This window comes from Pistacia vera, unplaced genomic scaffold (assembly GCF_008641045.1).
Source record: "Pistacia vera cultivar Batoury unplaced genomic scaffold, PisVer_v2 Contig211, whole genome shotgun sequence".
Lineage (NCBI taxonomy): Eukaryota > Viridiplantae > Streptophyta > Magnoliopsida > Sapindales > Anacardiaceae > Pistacia > Pistacia vera.
In genome coordinates this window covers 1,520,403-1,544,976 of record NW_022196015.1, presented here as the reverse complement: position 1 = coordinate 1,544,976, position 24,574 = coordinate 1,520,403, and the positions used below count along the sequence as shown (strand labels likewise).

Sequence of the window (24,574 nt, the reverse complement as noted above, 5' to 3'; positions counted from 1 at the left end):
AATTATATGAATTGAATTGAATTGAATAAAATATGAATAATAATTGGAATGGAGTAGAGAGATTTACAGAATGAGAAATTGAGAGTTGGTGTGAAAAAAATTGGAAGTGTAAAGGATTATTTGTAGTGTAGGATTGGGGGCGGGGCTGGGGGCTGTGAGAAGCGGAAAAACCATCAAAAAACGACGATTGTTTGTGGAGGTTTCCACAAAAAAAACCCCTTGGTTCTGGCAAACGGATCACAATTACAGGTACTTGAGAGCATACCGATGGAATGAACGAAATACGAACAGTTAACATAATAAAGTCATAGATCTTAGGTTGTAACTTGATCATAAGCGAATTTGTTGATGTTGCACCCACGAAGTATGGAAAGTGTCAAACATTGGGAACTATCCGGGGAGGAGTTAGGAACAGGAAGGGAAGAAGGAGAAGCGACCGGGGGGGTGGGGGTGGCGGGGAGGGGGTGGAGAAATGACCGTTGGCAGCTGATGGTCAGATGATCGTTGGCAGCCAACGATCATGTGTTATTTATTTGTTTTTTTTTGTAAAATATCAATTTAACCCTTAATATTTTTGTCAATTTCAAAATTATCAGAGAGTTTTTAGATATTTTAAAAATGACCATTTTTAAAATTTTTTTATTTTGGTTTGGTCCCAGGCCCGGGCCTTGGAGGAGGACCCAATCAAGGGATTAGTCCCTCGTCCCATAGGCCTGGTCCGGTTTGGGACCAAGCCCTCCTAAGACCAGGCCTTACAGGGGGGGGGAAGGGGGTGGAGAAATGACCGTTGACAGCTGATGGTCAGATGATCGTTGGCAGCCAACGATCATGTGCTGTTTATTTGTTTTTTTTTTTTTTTTTGTTTTTTTTTTGTAAAATATCAATTTAACCCTTAATATTTTTGTCAATTTCAAAATTATCAGAGAGTTTTTAGATATTTTAAAAAGGACCATTTTTAAAATTTTTTATTTTGGTTTGGTCCTAGGCCCGGGCCTTGGAGGAGGGCCCGATCAAGGGATTAGTCCCTTGTCCCATAGGCCTGGTCCGGTTTGGGACCAAGCCCTCTTAGGACCAGGCCTTACAAGGACCAGTCCTAGGACCAGTCCTTTGGGCCGGGTTTTTGGGACCAGTCCCAAATGCCCAGGTCTACCCGTTTGTCCTGCCCCTTGCCTGAAATTTTTGGGGAATGCTTGCCCCAATCAGGACAGGGCGGGGCAAGTCAAACACTCATCCGTAGGCCTCACACGTCTCTATTGGGATTCAAAGAATACCAAACAATAATCTTCGTGAAAGCTTCCGATTCTAAATTTTTAATTGATTAAACTTTAAATTAAAAAAAAAAAAAAATGCAGTCCTAAAATCTATTCCGTTGCGCGTTTTGATTGAATTGGGCAATATAACACCTAATAAGTTTTATGCTCCAGTCAATTAAAGTAGTAGTGATAGTAATATTCTACTTCATTCGTTCAAAATCAATATGCATATCTATTAAATGTTTTATACTATTTAAAAATTCAAATCAATCTCTTGATTAATATGATTTAAATAGAGAGATAATCTTATCCATATATTATATATTTCTAGTGAGATAGATTCCTTTTATTTATTTATTTTAATCTTAGGGGGTAAGATCCTAAATAGGAAAACCATCCATCAATTTGGCTGGTATAAATTCGACTGGTTTTGTCGGATATTATGGTATTATTAGATCCAGGGGGGACCCAATCAGGGGCGGACCCAGGCCTGCCCTCAACTTTTAAAAAAAATTTGAGAAGTTTTTTTAAAAGATACAAAAAAAGAAAAAAGTTAGGTTTTGCTTTTTTTATATTCAAGTTTTTCTTTCCCAATTCCCAACTTCCCTTCTCTTTTACATACGTATCTGGATTTGGAGTGATTATAATCTATATTTTTGTAAACCTTTGTGTATTTTACTTTTATTAGAGTTGTGATTGAATTCTAAATTTATGTAGAATATTTTTGGTGAATTTGTGGTTATTATAAATGATAATCTTATTTTTCCCTATGATTTTGTATTGAATTTCGATAGGATTTAGGATACTTCTCATACAAATTGAGCCATAATTGCTACTTAATTCTATTAATTTGTCTTTGTAGGCCTAAACGATGATTTTGAGTATAGATGACAGTTTTGAGCGTAAATTACGTAACTTGAGCTTGGAAACTCAGAATGACCTGATTTTAGAAGGTTTGGAAAGCTAAGAAGCAGAGCTACAACTTTCATGTTTTGGGTTTTTCCTAATTCTGACTGGACAAGGGTGAAAACTTGGCTTGAAGTCGTGAACAGTACATTGGAAACCGAAGGAAAACGTCTTTGGATGTGCTTCAGTATTTCTTCCATAACTTGAGCTGTAGACCTCGGATTGTTCTGATTCTTGAACGAGTAGAAACATAATTTAAAGGGCTACAATTTATATGTTAACACTTTTCCATGTTAAGACTCTTTCATGCTCAAATTTGGCTCGAAAGATTTTCTCCGCGGCAAGGAAAAAGCTTCGCTACGGCAAAACTGCGTCAGATGTGAAAAATAAAACGACGCGTTTTGGCTTGCTAGGGCTTGGTCCTTAAGTGAAAGAGGTATAAATTAGCACGAAAACGAAAGAAAAAGGGCCTTGGTTCGTCATTTGGAAGGCAGCTTTTAGAGGAGAAGATTATTGAAGATTTGGGCTTTAAATTAGAGAAGATTTCTCCATCTTTTGCTTGTTTTTCAATGATGAATCTTGATTCAGTTTGTTTTTGTTATTTTATTTTGTTTTTGAGTATGAACTGAGTTGTTTAGCTGAGGTTTGATGTAACCTTGATACAATGATTCAAATTTATATGAATTGATTTACTTTGAGTTTTAATTTCATGATTGAGTGTTTATCTCTTTGCTTAATAACTTTTGGATGCTTGATCACCATTCAAATGTGTGTTGTTCACAATGAGATTGAGAAATGATTTATGATTGTGCCTCTTGGGATAAATACCGTAGATTAAGCAAACACTAAAGATAGGTTTAACGATTTATGAGATATAGGTTTAGCGATTTATGAAATCTAGATAGAATTCCATAAAGCTTAAAAGACTTTGAGCTATTAATCTTCATTAAGCTTAAAAGACTTTAAACTATTAATCTTCATTTTGTTAGGTACGGCAGCTTAATAGGGATAAGTAGGAAAATATAGCCTGAGAATGTATGTTTTACAATTTAGGGAATTCGATTTTCAATCAAGGAATTAGAACTTGGATAATAGATTCTATGATTTGGATTAGCATATCTACGTGAAATCAACACCCTAGCGTTTTTTTTAGCATTTTGTTTAATTAATTAAGTTATTGGGTTTCGCTTTAATTTCATTATCATTCATTTATATTTTCTTAAACTGTATTTAGTTAGTTAATTTTCTATCAATCCAATTTATTGTTGCTTCAATTAGGACTTAAACTAGAGAAATCGGTACTTAGTAACACTATCATCGTGGGAACAATACTCTACTTATCACTTTATTACTTTTTGCGACTAGTGCACTTGCTATATTTGCATGTTTGTCAAAAATATGCATCAGTAAACTCTTTTGATTATATTGGATTTAAGTGGATCATTAGATTATATTCCCGTGGTTTTTTTATCTCTTCACATTGAAGAAGTTTTTCCACGTAACAATTTTCTTGTGTTTCCTTGTTAATTAGATGTTATTTTCTTATATTTTCACTAGTTGATTGGCAAACAGTGGCGGAGCGAGGGCCCCCCCTTAGCAAAAATCCTGGGTCTGCCACTGGACCCAACCCCTTTGGGCTTACCCTCTTATTAAAAAAAAAAAAAAAAAAAAAAAATTGCTAATACATAGCCACACAAAATTGCTATTAATATATATATTCAAACATATTCTCAAAGTTTTAAAAAATAAGAACTATTTTATATATATATATAGACATATAAAAAACTTGTTATCAACACAGTATATATATTTCAGGACCGCATCATATTAAAAGTTTAAAACTTTCTCCACTCTTCTTCACCTGTCTTTTATAATTTTATTCCCAAAATTCTTTACTCTCTCGTTCTCTCATTTTCTTTCTTATGCTATTGGCTTTTAAGACTTTTGAAGATTGAAATTGTTGTATCTTTCATTACTTAAAGTGTCACAATTAGCTTCGTTTTCTATTTTATCAATTTTAGATATGCGTATTGCTCATTTCAATTTAGTTTATTTTAGGGTTGAATTATGCTTGTTTTTTTTAGAGGTTTTTTATTATAATTTGATGGAAAAAGGCATAGATCTTGTAAGTTTGTTTTGTGTTTTGTATCTAAGAATGTTCTTGTTTTCCCAAATTAAACCTTAAATATATTTTACTGGACGTTATTCTTCAACCTTCACCCACCACTTTCTTATATTTCAAACGTCGCTGTTTAGCTGCTCAAAATTATTAAAGAAATTTGAGTTATTATATATGTTTATACCAAGAAAATTCCCTTTTTTTTTTATTAATTCATATTAAAAGTCAACATAATATTGATTTGATTTAAGTTTTGATTGACTTTAGCTTAGGCTAGGTTTAATTAAAGTCATGAAAATTTATATTATAACTCTTGGAAGCCAAAAAAAAAAATAAAAAATAATAATAATAATAATAATAAAAAGGAGAAATAAGAAATTTGTGTGGAATATTTTTTTGTGGATTGTGGTTGTTATAAACTTTTTTGATTATATTGGATTTAAGTGAATCATTATATTCTTGTAATTTTTTGTTCTCTTCACATTGAAGAGGTTTTTCCATAAAAAAAAATTTCTTGTGTTTCTTTGTGAATTGGATGTTATTTTCAACACATTTGTTCAAAGTTTTGTTTTTCATGGATTTATTCAAATAGAAAAGTATTATGTTATTATATTCTTTCCTTTTAGTTTTTGATATTGTATTATTTCTTTTGTTTAAGGTTTAATGATTTTATTAAATTTTCACTATTGTTTGACAAACAATAGTGCAGTGCGGAGGTCCCCCTAGACAAAAACCCTGTGTCCGCCACTAATTAGATCCCAATAATTTTTAAACCAACAAGATCTGTGAAAAAAAGAGAGGTTAAAATTTGGACGAGCATCATCAGATATGTCGGCAGACAGCAACACACTCTTCCTTATTGTATCAGTATCTGCTTTCATGCAGGATATTTTTAATTCACCAATAGGACTTGGGAGAAACTAGTTACTGTCTTGCTGATAGAGATATATGCATTGATTTATTGTTTATTGTGGAAATTTTTTACTACTTAATATTTATACCCCTCCTACTCTTCCATATCCCAATACAATTATTAGCCATGGAGAAATCTTCAATTCTTCGTTTCACCTTCATCTTTGCTATAATCTTTTTCCTTTTTGCTTATTCATTTTACCCTTCAAGCAAATCAGAATTCCTTGGTTCTTCACCTTGCTTCCCATGGTGCACCTCCAAGAACCGGATTTACTCCAACTTCGACTCAATTTTAGAGAACCCTGTTNTTGCATGCTTCTGCAAAGGCATTTCAAGCTGAAGGGAAAGTATCTACAGATCCTGTAGGTAGGATTACTGAAAAGAAATGCAAAGGAGGATAGATTTTTATCTATTCGTGTCTCATTCATCTTTTTGCAACTTAATTGGTGTTGTGTTTTCTGTTTGCATGTCCTCAAGCTATTGATGCACCCGGTGGCTTTTTATTTGAATGGTGACCAGTCTTTTGGGATATATTTATTGCTAGAACAAATGAGAAGCACTCTGACGCTGCTGAATCCTACATTGAGGTGGGTTTGTGAGATTTTGGGTAGAGTTTTTTTCCTTTCTTTGGGCTTAACTTCCAGAAATTTCACTCTCTTGCATGTCTTTGGTTTCGTGATTTGCCCTAATTGTTGTGGTTGGTCCCTCCATGCTAAATCAGAATGAATTACAATAATTGCAATCTGGAAAGTGAAATCTGATCCAGTCGCAGCACAGCTTTGTGGGTTTCTTGATTCAAAGAAAATAAGGTCAAGTTTGATTTTTAATAGTTAGTTTATTTTTTTCTTGCTTTTTGCTAAGGTCCCTATGATCCAGTTTTGATCGAAGCCTGGGACCATTGGGATGATCAACATGTTTCTGAAAATGATCATCCTAGAGCATTTCCAGACAATCAGGTTGCTTTTGATATCATTGATCAAAAGAAAAGATTATGTTCAGCTTACATTTGAAGCCCTTTATTATTATTATTATTTTATTAACTCTATTTCATCGCTTTGCATTGTGTGCTATGTTGTGTTTGTTTTACAACATGGGGGTAAGGATCTTGAAAGCTTTGTGCTCCTGAATTTTGACGAAGCACAGAGTCTATTAGTTCAGGTAAATAGAGATTTATTTCATTGATATTTTTTGTTCATCTGCGAATCTTTGATCTGCTTCTTAACAAAGAGCCTATTATGTTTTATATAAGTTACGGCAGCCCTAGCAGTGGCTGAATCAGCAAATGAGTTCATTTACCGCTAAACTTTGATTAAAGCGCTGAGTAAGTTCATTTACTATTAAACTTTGATTAAAGCTGGCTTTCTTGATTCAAAGAAAATGAGTCAAGTTTGATTTTTAATAGTTAGTTTATTTTGTGTATTCAATAACTTCATGGTGTATCTCCTTGAATTTATGGGACTCTTCTTATACTTCGTTTGGTCAAACTACCGTAGGGAGTGCAGCAATTTTTGGCCTTTTCTTGGGTGCTGGTAGCTTGGTACATTGTGGGAAATCTTACTAACTTTTCTCTTGCTACTATGATAAAACCAAGTTTTCTGGAGACTCCGGGTATGGATTTTGGATCTGTTTATGGCATGCAGAGAGCATTAAGTGAAGGAGACATAAAGGTCAGACTTAATTTTTGCAATGTTTTTAACCTTTCCTCTTTCCCGTATGTGCTTCTATGATTTACTCTACATGTTCGAGCAGTGGGTTTCCTAAAGCATTTGCATTTTTTGGATTTATTTTTCTACAATTATTTAAGTCACCTTAGATGGGGTAAGATGGGGAGAGTCTTTTTGCGAGACTTACTCTTCAAACGATTGATATCAAGGTTGTACACTTAGTTCTTTGAGAAAACTATGGTTGATGGCGTATTTTTCTATAAACATTGATAGTATATTAATCATGTCTCCAAAGTAACGACTGATCCAGTTAGACATCAGCAATTTAAAGCCTCTGCCAATGAATTACTTGAAAGCTAACACTGAATAGATCCTGTAGTCCAGATCAGTCAGACATCAGCAATTTAAAGCCTCTGCCAGTGAATTACTTGAAAGCTAACACTGAATAGATCCTGTAGTCCATGATTTTGGTGTTTCTGTGTATCATAAGAAGATGAAACTACCACAGGATAGACCTTTCTGTTTAAAAGGTTTTTTAATCTTTCTGCCCATGGACAGAGTCTGGTTAAATCTTTTTCCTCTGTAAATTCTAGGCCACTTATTGGCATCATTTACTCCTCATTATAGGTCTTGCTGTGGGCAACGTGGCTTATTTGTTAGCATCTTCATATTCTCCTTGCTCATATGTGTGGCATGACCCACCGAGTATTGACTTTGCATAGTAGTCTATGGACTGAAAAATGTTTAGATGTTTCTGGCCATTTCCACAGGATGGGGTTGGGTCATTGATACTGAGTTTTTATGACAGACTCTTGGTAATGGCAATATGAGCTTCATCCACTCTCCTCACGAACAGCCTGTGATGATCACCACCTACCCTACTAAGGACCGCAGGGAAAAGCTTTCCAGATACAGAAATAAAAAGACACAGGAACTTTGGCAGAAGAATCAAGGTAAGATTGATTAGTAATACTTANTTTCCCGTATGTGCTTCTATGATTTACTCTACATGTTCGAGCAGTGGGTTTCCTAAAGCATTTGCATTTTTTGGATTTATTTTTCTACAATTATTTAAGTCACCTTAGATGGGGTAAGATGGGGAGAGTCTTTTTGCGAGACTTACTCTTCAAACGATTGATATCAAGGTTGTACACTTAGTTCTTTGAGAAAACTATGGTTGATGGCGTATTTTTCTATAAACATTGATAGTATATTAATCATGTCTCCAAAGTAACGACTGATCCAGTTAGACATCAGCAATTTAAAGCCTCTGCCAATGAATTACTTGAAAGCTAACACTGAATAGATCCTGTAGTCCAGATCAGTCAGACATCAGCAATTTAAAGCCTCTGCCAGTGAATTACTTGAAAGCTAACACTGAATAGATCCTGTAGTCCATGATTTTGGTGTTTCTGTGTATCATAAGAAGATGAAACTACCACAGGATAGACCTTTCTGTTTAAAAGGTTTTTTAATCTTTCTGCCCATGGACAGAGTCTGGTTAAATCTTTTTCCTCTGTAAATTCTAGGCCACTTATTGGCATCATTTACTCCTCATTATAGGTCTTGCTGTGGGCAACGTGGCTTATTTGTTAGCATCTTCATATTCTCCTTGCTCATATGTGTGGCATGACCCACCGAGTATTGACTTTGCATAGTAGTCTATGGACTGAAAAATGTTTAGATGTTTCTGGCCATTTCCACAGGATGGGGTTGGGTCATTGATACTGAGTTTTTATGACAGACTCTTGGTAATGGCAATATGAGCTTCATCCACTCTCCTCACGAACAGCCTGTGATGATCACCACCTACCCTACTAAGGACCGCAGGGAAAAGCTTTCCAGATACAGAAATAAAAAGACACAGGAACTTTGGCAGAAGAATCAAGGTAAGATTGATTAGTAATACTTAATTCTTTTTGCTTTTTCCATTAGATTATTGTTGTTATGGCAAAAAACAAACTACAGACTCATACAATTCTATGTGAACCTTTAGCATGTGTATGCACATGTCTATTCTTAACTTAGCAACATAGATTCGCGTTGCTTATGGCAACAGACCATGGAAGACTCCTTACTAAAACTTTTTATATGTCTTTGTTCAGTATGCTTGCAGGAAGGCTCTTGCAAACTGTCAACAAAGAATTCGTGGATGGTTTGCAAAGACAGAAGAGCCAGACATGTCCAGAAGGCAATAACTCTTAACTAATTCGGTAAGAAGAAGAATATGAATGAAATAGCTAGGTCTGATGAAGTGTAATGCAAAGAATGAGTAGTAGTGAAGGCTGGCAAAGAGAATTAGTGGAAAGCCTAAAGAGGTAACGCTAAATAAACAAGACCTTTCTCCCAACTCCAACAGAAGTAGTGTCAGATAAACTGTTTGAAGAAAGGTAGCGGACCTCCTCAGCAATTTAAATTCTTTATGTTTGGTACTTGGTGTAGATTTCAAGGACACCATTTGTAAAATTCACCGCACGATGGATGATTCCAACGCAACAAAGGATGTAACTAACCCTACGATTCAGAAGTTCGCAACAAAAATTTGAAGTTCTCAAGATTCAAGAGGTCAAGATACAGAGAACACAGAAAGTTTGTACCTATGTAAAACTGTTTTACAAGTTTATGAAAGGGGAATTTATTGTAAATTTGATGAGGATGATGGAACTTCACTATGAACATTCTTACTTTCTCTCTCTATACTACCCATCNAGTGAAAATTAAAAATCAATTGAATATTTTAATAATAGTATAGTATAGATGGAGAAAAACTACAATTAAAATTTAAGAATTAGAAATTTCATTTAGTGTGAATATTTTAAACTTTACACAACCAATACGTCTATATTCATTGATTTATTATTAATAAATACGATTATGAACATTGAAATTAGATAAGAGATTAATAGATAAACAAACAAAGATAATAATAATTAAGAACAATGGCTCCGTTTGGTTGGTTTTTGGGAATACTATTATTAGTATTCCCGAAAAAGTTAAATAGTAAAATACCCAAAAACTCACAATATTATCTAATATTATTCAACTTTTTTTAAACCCCCTAAATATTTTTTTCGAAATTACAAAAACACCCCTAAACTCACATTATACCAGATTCCGGCTACCACTGTCGAAAGTTGGCCGGAATCTAGTAGGATGGCACACTACCGACTGGATTTTGCCGGTAGTGCGCCGATTTAGCCTTTTTCGACCAGATCCACGGTGGATCTAGTCGAAAAAGGCCAGATCTAAGGCCAAAGATCTGGCCGTTGACGACCAGATCTTTGGCCGTAACCAGACGTCGTCGTTGACCATCAACGACGGTCGTATCTTTGGTCGTCGTTGACGAGCAAATGCGGCCAGATCTAGCTGTCAATGGCCAGATCTAGCCGTAGATCTGGCCGAAAAATGCCATATCGACACACGATCGGCAAGATCCAGCCGGTCATGCATCGATACAGCGACTCCGGCCACCCTCCGGCAGTGGTGGCCGGCTTTCTGTATTTGGTGGGTGAGTTGGAGATGTTTTTGTTAACTTTTAATGTTTTATTATAGAGGTTTTTTTGTAAAAAAACAAACATAGAGGGTATTTTATTAATTTATAAATCCTACATCGTAATACTCGCCTAATTCAACTTTTTTTTAACTTTTTTCAAAAACTTTTTCCCAAAAACGTAAAAATGTGAACCAAACGGAGCCAATTATATTATATTCAATTTAATTTTGAAACTTAAAACCTTTATTTAATATATGAAATAATTATAAATTTATGTGACGAAAAATACTATGAATATATCTTTTAATTTTGTATATAGATTATTTTTGTAAACTTTTTTTTTCTTAAATTTATCATGTTATGAGGTTAATCCCATAGAAGAAAAATTCTAGGTTATGGAACCATGTTACTTTGCATAAGACTAGAGGCGGGCAAAGGCCCAGTCCCAAAACCCGGTCCTAGGAGGCCTAGTCCCAAAACGGGACCAGACCTAAGGAGGAGGGCCCGGGCCCTCCACTGGGCCCTCCTCCGTCCCAGGCCTGAGCCCAATTTTTTTTTATTTTTCAATATAACCCCTGTTAAATTACCTAAAACCCCCTATCATTTTTAAATAAACATAAAATACAAGGGCTAAAATGAAATTTGACAAAATTTATTAAAAAAAAAAAATTAAAATAACCGTTGGCCTGCAGCAGCCAACGGTAATGTTTAAACTTATAACCGTTGGCTGGCAACGGTCACAGCCAACGGTTATAAGTTTAATATAAATTAAAACTTTTTTTTTTTCATTTTCCCCCCCACAACTACACTATAAATAACCCGAAAATCTTTCATTTTTTCCACACCAATCAATCTCTTATTCTCTCAACCTCTCTACTCCAAATCTCCAATCAATTTCTCATTTTAATTATTTCTCATTCAATTTGTATTTATATTTATAATTTATTCATATTATTTATTCAATTATTTATATTATTCAATTTTTTTCTATTTTTTCAATATCATCATAATTTCATATTATTATTTAATTTCTTTTCATTTTAATTATTTATTATTTTATCATAAATTTATAATGACTTCCCCAAATAAATTTTACATTCAATACAACGAAGAAATAGAAAACTTCAATCCATTTTCACCATTTCCTCCAGAGGATGCAGCTGTAATTCCACAATCACATTTGGTCGGGACGAGGTGTAGCCAAACACATGCGAGCTGCGAGTCAACGGGCACGGGCATAGCCCAACCCCCCCGACTGTCAAAGAGGATTGTGTCCGATGTATGGCGATACTTCACCAAATCAAAACGGCAAAAGACAAATGAGGAGGAAGAATCGTGTGAGATATGTAATTTTTGTGAAACCATTATTAGCGTTGAGAAGGGGACTTCGACAATGCGACGACACGTGGAGAAGAAGCATCCCCAAATAATGCAGTTGCCCGATGCATCTTCAAGCAGATCAAGTAAACAAATTTAAACTCAACTTAATTTTAATCCACAATCCACAATCCTCAACTCTCTCAACATGGCAATATAATGCACATGTTGCACGAAAGGAAATAGTAAGATATATAGTTGTTATAGACTCTCCCATTTGTTTATCTGAAAATCTTTTTTTTATTCATATGGTTAAAACTGCATTTTTTCCAGCATATACCGCTGTTAGTAGAAGTATAATAGAAGAGATATACTAAAACTTTATAACAAAATAAATAATAAACTTAAAAACGAATTTCAAAATTTTAGGAATATATCTATTGCACTTACATCAGGCATATGGGCTTGTAGATCAAAAATCGATTTTTTAACTATCACAATGCATTTCTTAGATCATAATTGGGGTTTATAACAAAAATTGTAACATCTGCTAAACTCCTTATTCAGGAATAAATACATAGCAATGATTGTGTTAAATCGGTAATTTCCTGCATTTATTCAATTTGCTTAACTAATTTCACTTGTTCTTTTTATACTTAGTCAAGCCTATCAGTGAGTAACCTAATGTAAAGCATCTAAGTAAAGTAAATGAACCATTTGATTAAAACCAGTTAACAACAGCTTCTCCATTTCAATAAATTCATACTATTACTCAAAACAAATGTATAGTGAATAAATAACTTTAGAAACGATAAAGCTCACCTCAAGAACTCAGAATTATAAATGAAATGCCATGTGCATGCACAAAATGCTCCACCAAGCAGGGGTACAAAGTGTGCGCTCTATAGAAAGTTGTAAATATAAATGAGTCAGCACTTACTGTGTAAATAAATCAGAACCTACAAGCCAATCTGAAAGGCTAATACCTAAAAGATATAAGACATTCAAAGACAAGTACTGTCCCCCATTAAAGTAAGAAGGAAACTAGAATCAGTATCATTCCAACTATTTCCAAGAAGACTGCAACATAAAGGGGCAACAGGATTTTATACAGTCATAATCATCCTATTATGGTTTGTGTATCAGTTGCTTTGGTCCATTTATTTTCTCATTGAAGTTGGAACGAGTTTTACGATCCTTATAACTAGGTCAAGTCTATTTAGACTTGTGTTGTGTGGAGTTTAGTATTTAGAATTTGTAAGTTTAGGCTATAAACCAAATTTGTGGGGGGACTACATTTCACAATGTATTGACTTAATTATAAATAGTAAACCTATCCCTTAAAATCATATTAAAGCAAACTAGAACAGTCCTAGTTTGATTACTTATGCTTCTAATTTAGCGAAGTAATTGAAGAAAATATTTCATAGGTCTTTAGAATTTTGAATAAACACAAAATTCATCTATGAAACATGTTTACCGAGCATAAACCAATTAATAATGCATTCTAAAATTTTAGGTTAGTCATACAAGGAATGTAATGTAACTAGCAAAGATTGAGAAAAGGAACTCACCATTCCCCATGAAAGAACTTTCCATGCTTCATACCCAGATTTCTCTCCATATTGCCACACTAAAGCCATTGCGGTAATCATTTTGAACAGAAAATTTAGAGTCAATTATGCTTCTTCTTTTTTTTGGTTGAAATGGTTGAAGAACTCAAAAGTCAAACCCCAAAATATACTGAATGTTAATTATCGGTATAAAGAGAAAATTCATACAACTGTACAACACAACAAAGTTATAATAATGAATCTATATATCTAAGTTGTGGTTAGCATTTCATTTTCCAAGTAAAACCTAGAGAAAACACACACAAACATGCCTAGGAGATACCTGCTTTCTATCAAATTTTCACTCATCAAACTTAGCATTAACGAGAAAAAATAAAACACAATTGTTATAATAGCCACAATTGTGAGAGACGAAAACCCTCACCATTCAACAACACTGGAGACATGCACGGCCCAGGTGGGCAAGGACAAGACATTGGATGGTTCACTCAGTTGCAAAGATGAGGCCAACAACGGCAATTCAGCAGCTGAGGTAGGTCCCACTCCCACCACTGTGAGGGCCAAAGCAGCTCCAACTGGACCAATAACAACCTTTTTATTGTCAAGAATTATGACATTTTTTATGGGTCTTGGAGCTTGAGTTTTAGACAAGTCAGAAATAGCCACTGGTCTCTTGAAGGCTTCAAGAAGATCCTTTTCGCTGGAATAAACTCCAATTGCAGACATCAGAAACCCTAATTCCGGAGCATAGTACCTACAAATAGATTAAATAATAGAATCATAAGCATAATATTGTAAAACTTACTTCATCATGTAGCAAATTACTATCATATGAAATTTGTCATCTAAACCATTTGGTTTCAATGTCAATCATTTAAAAGTTGCAAAAAGTTTCTCAAGTAGCAAAAATTCCATATCATAATGGAAGCAACTAAACTAATCACAAGAGTGTTTTAAATAAACAATGCTACTACATCAATTTGTTGCATTTTTTAAACCATTTTCTAACAACCCTCATCGCAACTCAGGACCAGAGCTTTCTCCTCATTTGGATATTAAAACAAAACAATAGGAAATATCTCATCAAGACAAAACAGGTCAGATACCAGCGGCTAAAAACTAGAACCCAATTAAAGTTAAGAACTGGAACAATTTCACTCTCCCCATAAAATTTATTATCACTTAAACAGATATAAAGGTTTTTGTTTCAAATCGGTCCCAAGTTTCACCACAATCTTCTTTACTCCCCATGTCTGAAAATCAATTTTTTCAGCAGAACTACCATTGATGTCACCTCACACAGCTCCATTCCCATAATTTCTTTAAAATGGATGTTTAATGGGCCAGTAGAAAACAGGTCACACCTGTTTTTCCTTCTTGTCACCATTGATCTCTTACAATTGCACTGAAAACAAATTGCACTCTAAAAGTATTAAAATTTTAACAAAAAACTGATGACGTAAGTTGATTAAAATTTATCTACAAACTATTACCAAATTATACAAACACGACACAAGAAATTTAACATCAGTATGCATACATAAATAACGTAAAATCATAAATCAAAAGTACCTTATCAAAAGAACCCGAAAACTTCTCCGACATAGATTTGTTCACCAAATGTCTTGAGCTCCTAATTTATACTTCAAATAATAAAAAAGAAAAACAAAATATACCCAAATCAATATCAAAGCTAATATAAATACAAATGATACTGAATTGAAGTTTAAAGCTTATACCCAGAAATCATAAGAGCAATATCATTAAAATTACAATTGAGATATGAATTAAACAATTAAAAAAAAAAAAAAAAGACCTGAAAAAGATGAGTGTGAGAGGTTTCAAGGGAAGAGTGGAATGTTATGGTTTGGAATTGTAAAGGAGAAAATTGTCGCATTCAAATGCAAGCGTTGAAGTTGAAACATGTTTAAGTTTAGGTTCATCTTCGCATTCAAATGCAAGCGTTGAAGTCGACTGCCGACAATATATGGGTGGATGGGAGGCAAAGTTTTTATTTATTTATAAATTTTTTTTGGTGAAGTGTTTAGTTAAATTTATAAAGTAAGAAGTTAAAATAATAAATATAGCTATTCAGAATTGTAGCCAAAACTTTCTCAAAATCCTATTATACTTTTAAAAAATGCTATTCTAAAAAATTTACCAAACAGACCTGTTGTCGGGTGTGTTTTACCCTTTTTAAGATCAGTTAATATCTAATTCATCCACTTTAATATAAAAATATAAATACACCCACATCCTTAGTGATATTTCAAACTTTCATCCAATTTTAAAATTAAAAATCTATTTTACCCCCTCATATTACTTACCAACTTGATAAATTTCTTAAATTTTTCACTCAATTATAAATATCAAAATATACCAAATCAACCTTAAACTTAGGGGTGAGCAGTTTCCGATACCCTTTAATTTTCGAAGAATCAAAACCGAAACCGCATAGTGCAGGTTCCTAGAAAAGGAAATCGAAACTAGAATTTGTCAGTTTTGGTTTTTAAATTCAAGGAACCGAAACCTGAAATATAGGTTCTGGTTCCTTACGTGGGTACATTGTAAAAAATTGTTATCCCACTATTAGTTTAAAAAATGACAAAAATACTTTAAAAGTTTATAAATATACCCCTAACAAATTAAAAAAACCTGCATTTAGTAGTTTTCACTTTTGATTACTTATTCATTTATGTCCAATGTGACTCATAAATATTGTACTAAATTTCTAATCATTTAATTAAGTAATATACCAATATAATAAATCACTGTTATAAATTTATAATTAATTAAATAATCATTTAACTATAATGTAATGTTATGATTAATTAAGTAATCATTTAACTATAATGTAATGTTATGATTAATTAAATAATTATACTATAAATCTATAATCTAATGTTATAATTAATTAAATTTCTAATCATTTAATTAAACATTGTACTAATGTAATAAATTACTAATGTTTATAATATAATGTTATAATTAATTAATTAATTAATCATTTACTTATGTAATGTTATAATTAATTAAGTAATCATACAATAAATTTATAATATAATATCATAATTAATTAAATTTCTAATCATTTAATTAAGTAATGCACTAAATTTTTAATGTAATAGATTACTAATATTTATAATTTAATGTTATAATTAATTAAGTAATCATTTAACTATTAATATACTAATGTTTGTCCTTTTATCATATATAATTAACTAATTACTAATTTACTATAGATATATTTAGAACTTGAAGTAAATAATTAAATATTATATTATTATTCAATCAAATATACTATTTTGTCCAAAAATAATTTTTTTTAATAACATTAAATCACTTTTAATTGGATTTTAATTTCAATTATACACTTAATTAATCAAATAATTAACCAAAACTTTAATATTATAATATATTAAAGTTTTTTATATATAAAATTTTTAATATATTATTATATATATATAGTGAAGTATATATTACTATATATGTGTATATATTTAATTAGGTTATTATAATATATTAAAGTTTTTTATATGGTGTAGTTTATATGTATAATTGTATATATAATTTTAATTAGGTTATTGTCAAAATTTAATTTTTTCCATTTTTAATTTTTTTTTATTTAAAATTACGGTAGACCCCCCATTCTTCATAGTTATTTTTTCAGTCGATGTTCTAAAACAAGTTACAATCTAGGTACCCGCCCTCAGTTCTAAGTAGGTTCCAAACCGAGTACTCGCCCTCGGTTTTAAACAGATTCCAAACCGAGTACTCGCCCTTGGTTCTAAGCAGGTTCCAAATCGGGTACCTGTTTTAAGTTCTTTTCCCAAGTTCGGGTTCTGATTCCTCCACATATAGGAACCAGAATCGCACAGTGTTGGTTTTAAAAAAATGGAATCGGAACCTACCCACATATTATCGGTTCCAATTCTGGTTCTACTCGCTATCCATGCTCACCCCTCCTTGAACTTACAATTATGCTATCCCAAGTAAGGTTACACATTTAGTTGATTTTTAGATATAATAAAACATATCATAATTGTGTTTTTAAAGAGATAAAATGGCTAAATAATAAATGATAATTATAAGAAATGAGATTAGTATGAATGAAATAATTTAAACATGATTAAATAAATAATAGATGTTGAAATATTGCTTTATCAACTTTAGAAATAATTATATTTTAGTTAAGACATTAAAAATTTATTAAAGCTAGCCATTTAAAAAAAAAGGACATAACTAGATAGTCTGCAATAATTATTTAAAAATTATAAAGTGTTTAATAAATCCTGAAAATTAGTTGAGATGTGTGAAAAACTAGTCCGGACACCCCGATTATAGAAAAAAAAAAAATTATTTAAGACAAATTTTATTGTAGTCAAACATTTTGAAATTTGTATTATGAGACAAACAAAGACTAGATCTTTTATAAAACCTTTAAATAATTTTAGTTTGAGACAAAATAAAAATGCTGGTATTTTAGTTAATTTTTTTTTTTTTTGGGATTAATAAAAAGAAGGAATAAAAAAAAATATTGTTTAAGTTGGTAAGTAATGGAAAGGGGTAAAGTAGACTTTTAATTTTGAAACAATTAAATCATCTATATATATATTAAAATCATTTAAAAAATTTCGTTTTGAAATATCTTCTCATTATCTCTTCTAAATTTGTGTTCTATTTATGATAAAAATGTCTTTTGGATGATACAAAATCAAACTTTCACATCATCAACATTAAACTTTCATAACTACCTCTAAATAGCTTGACGGTTTGTTTGAGACTTTTGAGTATATTACTTAAAAGGTATGCGCAAACTAGTCTGGTCAGATACTCATAGATACCAAAAAAGAATATATAAACTTTCAATTTTGTTCTTTTTTTTTTTATAAACATCTGTTTTTGGATTAATTTTCTAATTTAAAAAATAATGAGAGAGATTATCGTTGATTTAATTTTTTTTTTTTTTTTATTCAAGTTTGTATATATTGCATAAGAAGATGTAAATACGCTTTGACGGTTAAGCATAATATTTGAAATTTAAAAATTGGGTGGAACATGATGGTTCCGAAATTAGGGATGGGAAATAGTGTGATGTAGCCCCCAACGTTGGTGAGAAATTATACACCTTGTATGGTTCTTTTAAAGTATATAAACACATATAATCGGTACCCTGATCATGGTTTTTGAAAGTATGCTTAACAAGTTCATTAAACATTGCGGAATGGGTCTGACTGTGTTCGTTTATGCTTGGAAGGATAATCAATCAACATCAACATACTATGAAGCATTCAAAACGTAATGTAAAGCACACCAAGGATTTTACATGGTTAAGCTAAAAACAATTTTAGCCTAAATCCATGCGATCAATTCCAGCTCAATCAAATCTACTAGCATCAAGCAAAATTTCAATACAAGGTAAAAATTAAATACATCAAAAAGTAAACACTCCCTATTTATAAAATTTAACTGCGCCCTCTTGATTGAACAAACGCCCAGTTGTGATCTAATTGGATCCAAGCTACCTTTTGGATGGCACAAGCTCCACTTGAACTTGGACAATTGAAATCACCTTTTAGCTCGCGAGCTTGAACTTTCTTCAATCTTCAACGATAGAACCACGTTCAACAAAACTCATCAAGAAGATAAAGGATCGTTAAGATAAATGAGAAATAAACAATAAAAGGAACCTTACTAAAAGAATAAACTCTGTAAAAATTTAGAGAACAGAACGATGGAAACTTTCAGGTTAAAAGAGTAAGGAAGAAGAATATGAGTTTATATATTCCTTGCTCAACAAATCTCAATAGTACACATAGCTTTCACTTTTTAACAAACTCAATCACCTTTTAGCAAACCCATAATGCCACCTGTAAAGTGACCTTTCATGCAAGTTTCATGAATGAGAAATGAAATATCTAAACCAGTGAAGTAAGAGAGAGACACAAGTACGCTGAAACACGGTTAATAAAATGTATACACATCAAAAACAATGTGCACAGATATTTGTTCAATACGATCATATGAACAACGGAATGTGTACGCATATAACAATATGTTAAAGCATGTGCAGACAACAAACATGGTTGTGCTTAATCCAGTAAAAGTGCAGACATCTATTAAAGTAGGTGTCCTAAAGCCAATCAATTATTGTAAAATTGACTTTGTAATAAATGCTTATTTATCAATAAAAGACATCTTCTTCTATATCGTGTAAATCATAGTCATATGTAATGATATATATCCTTAGGTTGGTAGGACCGTGACGAGGTATCAAGTGTTTCAAATCTTGATAGTGAGAACCCTATGATCACATATGATAACCATTCTAGAAACATCCGTAGCCTTAGTATTATTCTAACCAAGGACTCAGATAATACGATAAGACTATCATAGTGTTGAACGACCCTATCGAAAGGTAGTGACTGATCTCACTTGTCAAGGTTGTTGGCACTGATCTCACTTGTCAAGGTTGTTGGCACTGATCTCACTTGTCAAGGTTGTTTGCCAACAACCTAGTGCAACGCATGGGTGCTTGCTAGAGGCAAGTTCACTAGATAGACCCACCAGAGGATTCCATATGGATGGTAACCCAAGTGTCTATGGAATAAAATCTCTAATGGATGGTGATGCATGTGATCCTTAGACTTGAGATCACTGGAGCACCTTGTGCACCAATTGGTGTAGTTTGACACTAGCCTAACACAGTTCTATTCAAAGCTATCAATACTGTAGTGATTGGCTACATTGAGAAGTGTATCGAGACTATGGTGGATCGACAAAGGATTCATCACTCCTAGGTACAGGAGAAGTTATCTTACTGGGTAATTCAGTAAATGGCAATGACACTAAATCTGTGGCCACAATGGCATTGAGTTGTTGCTCAATCTAATTTATTATTCCGGTTATTGGTCCAGTAACTGAATACAAACATGTTGAGGATATCTAAGATTGACATTATTTTTGTACCTTAATCTCGATGAGATAACAGATGATGAAAGGATTTGATTGCACGGGAACCATATCATTGACAGGCTACAGTTTCGTTGAATCCTAATATATCGGATGGCCATGATGTCTTGCTAAGGGCCAATCGTGGTCTGTGTGTAGTGAGACTATTAATTGGTGTTAATCGCGATACTACACACTGCCGATATGATGAGAAGCGTACGGGTCACACACTTAGAAGATAATTTAAGAATCAATTTGTGAGAAGGGTATTTTCGTCTTTTAGGACAAAATGGTATTTTGGCAATCTCACAGTGCAATTAAATTTGCTGAGGTTGTTGCCTGTATTTAATTTTAATTTAAAATTAAATTAGTGAGATTACATTTAAATATATCTATGAATATATTTAAATGAATTATTATTAATTAAATGTATATTAATTGATTTTAATTATAATAATAATTAATTAATTAAAATACCATAAAGGGGGTGTTTGGTTGCAAGGGTGAACTAGGGTTGGAGCCCATGGCTATTCCTAAGTGGAATAGGGTTTTAATTGTTGCACTATATAAGTGCAACTCAAAATTAAAACAATAGAGAATTAATTCATTCATTGAATAATTAAAAAACCCTAGCCACCTTTTTTTTGCTCTCTCTCTCTCACACCCCACTTATTGATTGAAGAGAAAATATTCTTTCTCTTCTTGACTCATTGAAAACATTGATTCTTGAAGCCATCAAGAGGATCTAGCAAATCCCTTGATAGTTCTACAGATTATCTTTGTGTGGATGACGTGAGTGTGATTCTAGTTTGAATCGGGAGCAAGATCAAATCAGAGATATTGAAGGAGCCTCCAAACGTTGGTAATGTATTCTGAATCCTTGTATGGGTTAGACTTTGATTTATATAGATTTTGTTTACACTGTTTTGTTTGTAACTTTATAATCTTTGCCCGGATTTTAGGTCGTTAATGTGGTGATCAAATTCGTTTTGTTTTTATATTGTTGTCTTTTTCTACTACGCGAATCTATTCACTCACTTACAGTGGTATCAGCGCCTCGGGTAATTGATTATAACATTTTTGATGTTGTTTGATAACATGTTAGTGTAAATGGTTTCTTAAAAATCAGTAAAATCTGCGTTCATTGCATGATTTGGTTAATCAATTGAATAAATATTGTGTTGATGAATGATTTATTGGTTGGTTGGTGTCCTGGTTGAATGCTTGTGCATTCGATCCAATTTGGATCCGTGTCATTACGTGAAAAACTCCAAAAAGGCATACTGTGCGATGCACTGTTTTGCGGCGTTAGCCGCGGCGAAATAAAACTTTGTCGTGGCATGAAACTCCATGGTGAAATAAAACTTCGCCGTAGCGACCATGTGTATGAACTTCGCCAGAGTGAAAAATTTATTTGCCGCTACAAGAAATCTACTATTTTGCTTTGCTTTTATGTTTCTTGCACAGGAGGCCAAATTACAGTTTTTGAACTTATAAAGTCAATAATAATTTTGCACATATAATAATCCCACCCACCCAAATTAAAAATGTTAATTTTTGGATGTATGCAATGTTCTTGTTTGAAATTGCATGTTGCTCGGTACATGAGCCTTAGACCTTTGGTATGTTTTTGTAATTTTGGGTTTGCTTGTAATTTTATAAAGAAATAGGACCTGTGTGTCCTGCCTCTCTCGCTTATATCTCCATGTATTTCTTCTTCTCATCTCACTCCCCTTGTATGTAACGCGAGGTTTCTATTTTATTAATGTAAATTAGAATAAGGTTTTATTATAAAATACTTTGTAATGATCGTGAAGAAGAAACGAATGAGCTATGAAGAGGAATAACTTGAAGACCCAAGATTTACTTTTAAACCCATAGGTTGACCCACTGATTCCTCTAGGCTCGAGGAAATCAGTTTTAGTGGGCCATGTATTGGCACATTTTATTTTGTTTAGAATGCATGCTAAGGTTGAATGTTCAATAACATGCCAAACAATAACATTCTAAGAAAGATAATAATCTGATGAGACATTAAATAAAAACCCTCAACTTAAGTATATTAAGTCACGTATGCCTTCCATCACCATGGTTTTAATCAAACCACTGTTCATCGAAACCTTGTTCGCCAAAGTGAAGTGTACACTTCTACCAGTGGGAGGTTAAAATTCATTGGAGTTTTTCTTAATGGTGATGGGTCGACTTAAAATGACAGTTTTGCTTGTTCAAGCGAAGATTGATAAACACGTCATAGGCATATTAGAGTAGTACACATGTTCTGTGTACGTGGCGACATGTAGTGTCCACTATACTGATATTGGGAATCACACTTGAGGACAATGGCTAGGCCATTGGATTGTGTGATTGGCTTGTTGGCTTGTGTAATAGCTTCTTTTCTACTAGTATACTTAAAAAATATATATATATATATATATTAAGAAAACACACATATTTATTATCAGAAAAGTAGATGGGCCCAAATTTTCCTTTACTAAACATATAATTATTTACATAATACAAAAATAACATAAAAAAAAGCTTTTACAACGGTGGACAGTAGTGCCATTTCTCTCCGCTTCTCGACGTCCATTTGACCGCTTCTAATCTATTTCCTGCAAAACATGGAAAATAATGGGGTAAGCATAAAATGTTCAGTAAGTAAATCCTCTGCTCTTCCATCCTTGTGACTTTCTCTTTGGTTCTTTCCTAACTTTATTCTTTCTCTTCTTCATTCTCTCTTTGTTCTTTCTCTGTTTCTAGTTCTCACTGTTCTTTCCTTTCTTTCTATTTCTCTCTGTTCTTTCTTTCTTTCGGTTATTTCTTTCTTTCTGTTCTTTCTTTCTCTCTGTTCTTTCTTTCTTTCTGCTCTTTCTTTCTTTCTGTTCTTTCTTATTCTCACTAACCATGATGGAAATCATGGTAACATGCATGGATGAGATGCACATGCACTAATGCAAAGAAATGCATTTTCTTTCTTCTTTTCTATTTCTTATTCTGTTTCTTTTCTTCTCTTTCTATTCTTTTCTTTCTTTCTTTTTTGTTTCTTTTCTTGCTTGCTCAAGTTCTTCTTTTCTTTTCTTGCTTGCTCAAGCTTTCTTATTCTTTTTTGATCGGACTCGGTTGATGCATGGATTTAGAACCCTGGCCATGTGAGTGAGTACAGTCCTCATCTACATGCACTCTTATGGACTGTACAAATTCTTTCTTCTTCTTAGGCCACTTAATTAAGGCGGCGTGCATGTAGGAAATTCTTCTTAGTACAGCCCTCATCCACATACACGCTTACGAGCTGTACAAATTCTTCTTCTTAGGCCGCTCACTTAAGGCAGCGTGTATATGAGAATCTTCTTCTCATCACCCACGGGTTCCCCATCGCAACAACCTTTTCTTCTTTTTATCTTTTTACGCTTCTTTAAAAAAAATTCAGATTTGGAACTTTTTAATATTCTCATTTCTTTATATTTAATCTTTAACATTCTTTAGTGCTTTTTCATGCCTTTATGAATATGTATGCATGTAGATGGCTTCATGCTTATAATTCTTTCTAAATTCACATTTTTAAATGCAATATGGAATGCAAACATGCCATTCTTTACCATCTACAAACTCATCTCAATACAACACATAATCATACTCATATAAACACTTCTCTTTGACATTTCATCAAACAACTTATGTGCATAAAGTAACCCTAATTTGGCTACATTTCTATCTCTTTTCTAAGCCACCAAAAATTGGGAATTAAACCCTCCATATTCAATGCCAAATCTGCCCAAAATATATACTTCAAAATTTCCACTCCAATTCTTTCAAATCTTATCCAAACATTCATCAAACATCCAATACACCAACACAACTACTCATGGGTAAATTATAATCATCATTCAACACCAAATCCATGAACAATTTCTACATATAAGACATATGTGTACATAAAAGAAATTCTCTACACCATAACTTAAATCATACTAAGGGTGGGATTTACTTACCTTGTATAAGAGCAATCCAACACTTTAAAAACCTTCTTTGATCCAACTCTCTTTCTTTTAAATCCTATGAACATAAATCATCAAAATTCAACACTTTAAAAATTAAAACTCACTTCTTAGTGCAAGGATCTTACCTATAAAAGCTTGAGATTGAAAATCCACTCAAAAGCACCCAAAACCTATGAATTTCTTTTGAAGAAGAATTGAAGAATTTGAGAGAATATGGAGGTGAAAGTGGCATGCATATGGGTAAGAGTGGCTAGGGTTTCACTCTTCAATTTAATATAACATAAAAATTATATATTAGTTTCCCATTTTGCCCTTGCATTTTCTTTAAAATTCCATCTATATCCCTTAGTCAATTACCATAATGCCCTCATTTTTATTGCATTCTCC

The 24,574-nt window shown here is 32.8% G+C and overlaps 1 protein-coding gene and 1 long non-coding RNA gene across 9 annotated transcripts; one reads left to right on the top strand and one right to left on the bottom strand.

The window, feature by feature from the left end:
- Positions 1–5,498: 5,498 nt before the first annotated feature.
- LOC116129361 lies at positions 5,499–9,499 on the top strand. Of its 8 annotated transcripts, none has more exons than XR_004127907.1 (6): positions 5,499–5,556; positions 5,668–6,348; positions 6,440–6,511; positions 6,782–6,857; positions 7,663–7,807; positions 8,960–9,499. XR_004127907.1 is itself a non-coding variant. In XM_031415104.1 (6 exons), the coding sequence occupies exons 3-6, from the start codon at positions 6,094–6,096 to the stop codon at positions 9,061–9,063; spliced, it is 678 nt and encodes a 225-aa protein (XP_031270964.1). In that variant the 5' UTR covers positions 5,499–5,556; positions 5,668–5,777; positions 5,912–6,093; the 3' UTR covers positions 9,064–9,499. The 8 variants fall into 8 exon arrangements, 2 of the variants coding, with proteins under 2 accessions (XP_031270964.1, XP_031270965.1); XR_004127904.1 differs by having other exon boundaries at positions 6,684–6,857; XM_031415104.1 differs by lacking the exon at positions 6,440–6,511 and having other exon boundaries at positions 5,668–5,777; positions 5,912–6,348; positions 6,684–6,857.
- A 5,002-nt stretch (positions 9,500–14,501) lies between these two features.
- Positions 14,502–15,155, bottom strand: LOC116129352. Its single transcript, XR_004127901.1, has 3 exons — positions 15,055–15,155; positions 14,811–14,881; positions 14,502–14,643 (listed from the first exon to the last, which is right to left on the bottom strand). It is a non-coding gene; the product is annotated as an uncharacterized LOC116129352 (long non-coding RNA).
- Between the last annotated feature and the right edge of the window lie 9,419 nt (positions 15,156–24,574).

Bases quoted from the DNA above. Each gene is read 5' to 3' on its own strand.
- LOC116129361 (XM_031415104.1), top strand. From the start codon at position 6,094: ATGATCAACATGTTTCTGAAAATGATCATCCTAGAGCATTTCCAGACA. The intron at 6,349-6,683 runs GTAAATAGAGAT...AAACTACCGTAG, and splicing joins CACAGAGTCTATTAGTTCAG to GGAGTGCAGCAATTTTTGGC. The intron at 6,858-7,662 runs GTCAGACTTAAT...TTTTTATGACAG, and splicing joins TAAGTGAAGGAGACATAAAG to ACTCTTGGTAATGGCAATAT.